Here is a 2,408-nt window from a genome sequence, read left to right as displayed (position 1 = left end):
CGAAATCAGCGGGTGCCAATCGACGAGATCGCTCTCTGAAGGGGGTCTCGTCAGACAGTTTAATCCGATGTTCTACATCCTTGGCGGTCCCTAGATCCCACTCACTTTGTGAAAATACGGCATCTCTCTGCTGTAATTGTTCTAATAGTAGAACTCGGTTGTGGGGGTCGATGTCACTCCCTTGGAAACAGGACTCCAATTTTATCAGTAATGACTTTGAAAGGTTAATATCCACTCTTTTGCAAGGGATCACAGATCCTTCCGATCGACTCTTCTCGACTACCTCACTTTTCAGTGTTTGCTTATCACACCACTTAATTAGGCTTTTAAACATGTTGGTATTGGTCCCTACAATAACAGGTAACTCCCCGTTGTCTCCAGGGGAGTCTGGACAAACCAAAGCTACAAATGGGACTGTTTCATTAGGGGATATCAGTCCAGGCTCGAAAGTGATTTGTGTGATGATATATCCCAAATAAGGGTACTTTTGCTCGCTCAATCCCCAGATGGTGAGCCCACTCAACGGGTGGATGGGTACATCTGTCAGGTAATTCTGGTACCAGGATTCGAAAACAATGGAAATTTGGGAGCCACTATCTAACAGAACATTACAGGCATGTCCATTAATCATAGCCTTGGTCCTAGGTGCATTGCCCATCAGAGTCTCCGGAATCTCCGAGGACCACTGAGCACTCCCCATGGCATGAACGATAATTACTGGGGAGCCTGTGAGGGGTTCACAGCACTCCCGTTGGAGTTTTCCAACTGTAAATTTCTCCTCTGATAGTTACCATTACTTCCATTCCTCCGGGTACTGTTTCCGTTCATCGGGCATTCGAAGGATCGATGACCAGCTTGTCCACAGCTATAGCAAATTATGGGAGGGCGGTTCTCCCTTCTTGCTCTCACTCCCCGATCAAATCCCTGGATAGACACCGGACTATAGGGATTAACCGTCTGAAGTGCTATTAACTGTTCCAGTTTCTTATTTTGTTCTTCCATGAGCTTCAACAACCTTTCTCCCTATTCTCAATTTGCACCTCCTCTAATTTCACTTCTCTAACTAGTTCATTCAATGTAGGGGCCCGGGCAGCCGACATGGTGCACCTCAATCTTTGTGCTACCGGATTGCTAGTTAACGCTCCTTTTAGTACTTGTGTCAGTCTCCGACTATCCACTGTATCTTTATCGATGCCCCCTTTGTCCACTATTTTATAAATAAGTCTATCTACCCTGTACACATAATGAGTCAATGTTTCTCCCAGATCTTGATAAGTATGGTTCAGTCGAGCTAACAAATCCCCGACATCATCCATTGTACCAAAAGAGAAGTCCAAGGCCTCCAGATAATCTTTCAGGGTGGCTTTTGGGTTGCTTCTTCGGGTAGCTTGAATTACCCCCATAGCTGGCCCCCTCAGACTTTCCACCACCCTCTGGCGTTTGACATGGTCAGGGCATTGCCATTCCTCTGAATGTTGGGTTGCCGCCTCCCTCCACAATTCGTAGGTCTCCTCTCCAGCTGGAATAGGTGTGATTCCTGAAAATATCCTAAGGCGTCGATATCCCCCTTCAAAGTGCCATTTTTCCAAATGACTAACCATTTTGCCCACTACTGTATCCACTTGACTCTCAATTGCATCCTCCCGTTGATGGGGTACTTCTGTATCAGCCACTGGTGGAGGAACAAGGTCCCCCGTAGCTAGTATATTTGGCTCCCCCGTGCCCAGTTCTTCACACGGGATATCGGTTCCAGTCCCACTGCTTTTCCACTCAGGCCATACCACATGTACTTTCCACCCAGGTACTCCCTCCACTACCACCATACTAGGAAGCAACACTGGGTCTAGCAGGTTCTTATTGTTGATTAATACAGCGGTGATATTACCATTTAACCCTTTCCATTTATCCACAATACGCGGATCGCTGACTCCATACAGAAACTTGACTGAATTGATGATACTATCATCGCTGGCATCAGTCAAATTTCCAGTTAATCCAAAACTGCTTTCCACAGTTATCTCCTTTTCTCTACACCAACGGAAGATATCTTCCTTTCTTACTCCTGCCATCCTACCTAGTAATAAACAAGAGACCTAGGGTTCAGGATCTCAGCAGTGCCTCCAAATGTAACCCTCTCCCCCTCGTCTCTACCTTAGACACCAGAGTTACTAAGTATTACCACCAGCAGTGCCTCCACCCAAGCTAATTTGATCGATTTGATATAGTTGGGCTAACTTGGGAAAGCCCTTAGGGAATGTTTCCCTTTACCAAAACAATGATCGTAATTTTAGTGTGTTGTATACACCTACCAAATGTGGTTCAAATATTTGTCTTCTGTGTTTTCCAGATCCTCTTCGGACTCGTTTCCCAGGACTCCGGATTAAAGGTAAGTGTTAACTTCTAATAAA

At 45.7% G+C, this 2,408-nt stretch overlaps 1 protein-coding gene across 1 annotated transcript; it reads right to left on the bottom strand.

The window, feature by feature from the left end:
• Positions 1-1,007: 1,007 nt before the first annotated feature.
• LOC134949841 (paraneoplastic antigen Ma1 homolog) lies at positions 1,008-2,069 on the bottom strand. The gene has a single exon (XM_063938552.1). The coding sequence runs from the start codon at positions 2,067-2,069 to the stop codon at positions 1,008-1,010; it is 1,062 nt and encodes a 353-aa protein (XP_063794622.1).
• Between the last annotated feature and the right edge of the window lie 339 nt (positions 2,070-2,408).

Source organism: Pseudophryne corroboree, chromosome 8, assembly GCF_028390025.1.
Source record: "Pseudophryne corroboree isolate aPseCor3 chromosome 8, aPseCor3.hap2, whole genome shotgun sequence".
NCBI lineage: Eukaryota > Metazoa > Chordata > Amphibia > Anura > Myobatrachidae > Pseudophryne > Pseudophryne corroboree.
This window is presented reverse-complemented; position numbering and strand designations above follow the sequence as displayed.

Bases quoted from the DNA above. Each gene is read 5' to 3' on its own strand.
- LOC134949841 (XM_063938552.1), bottom strand. From the start codon at position 2,069: ATGGCAGGAGTAAGAAAGGAAGATATCTTCCGTTGGTGTAGAGAAAAG.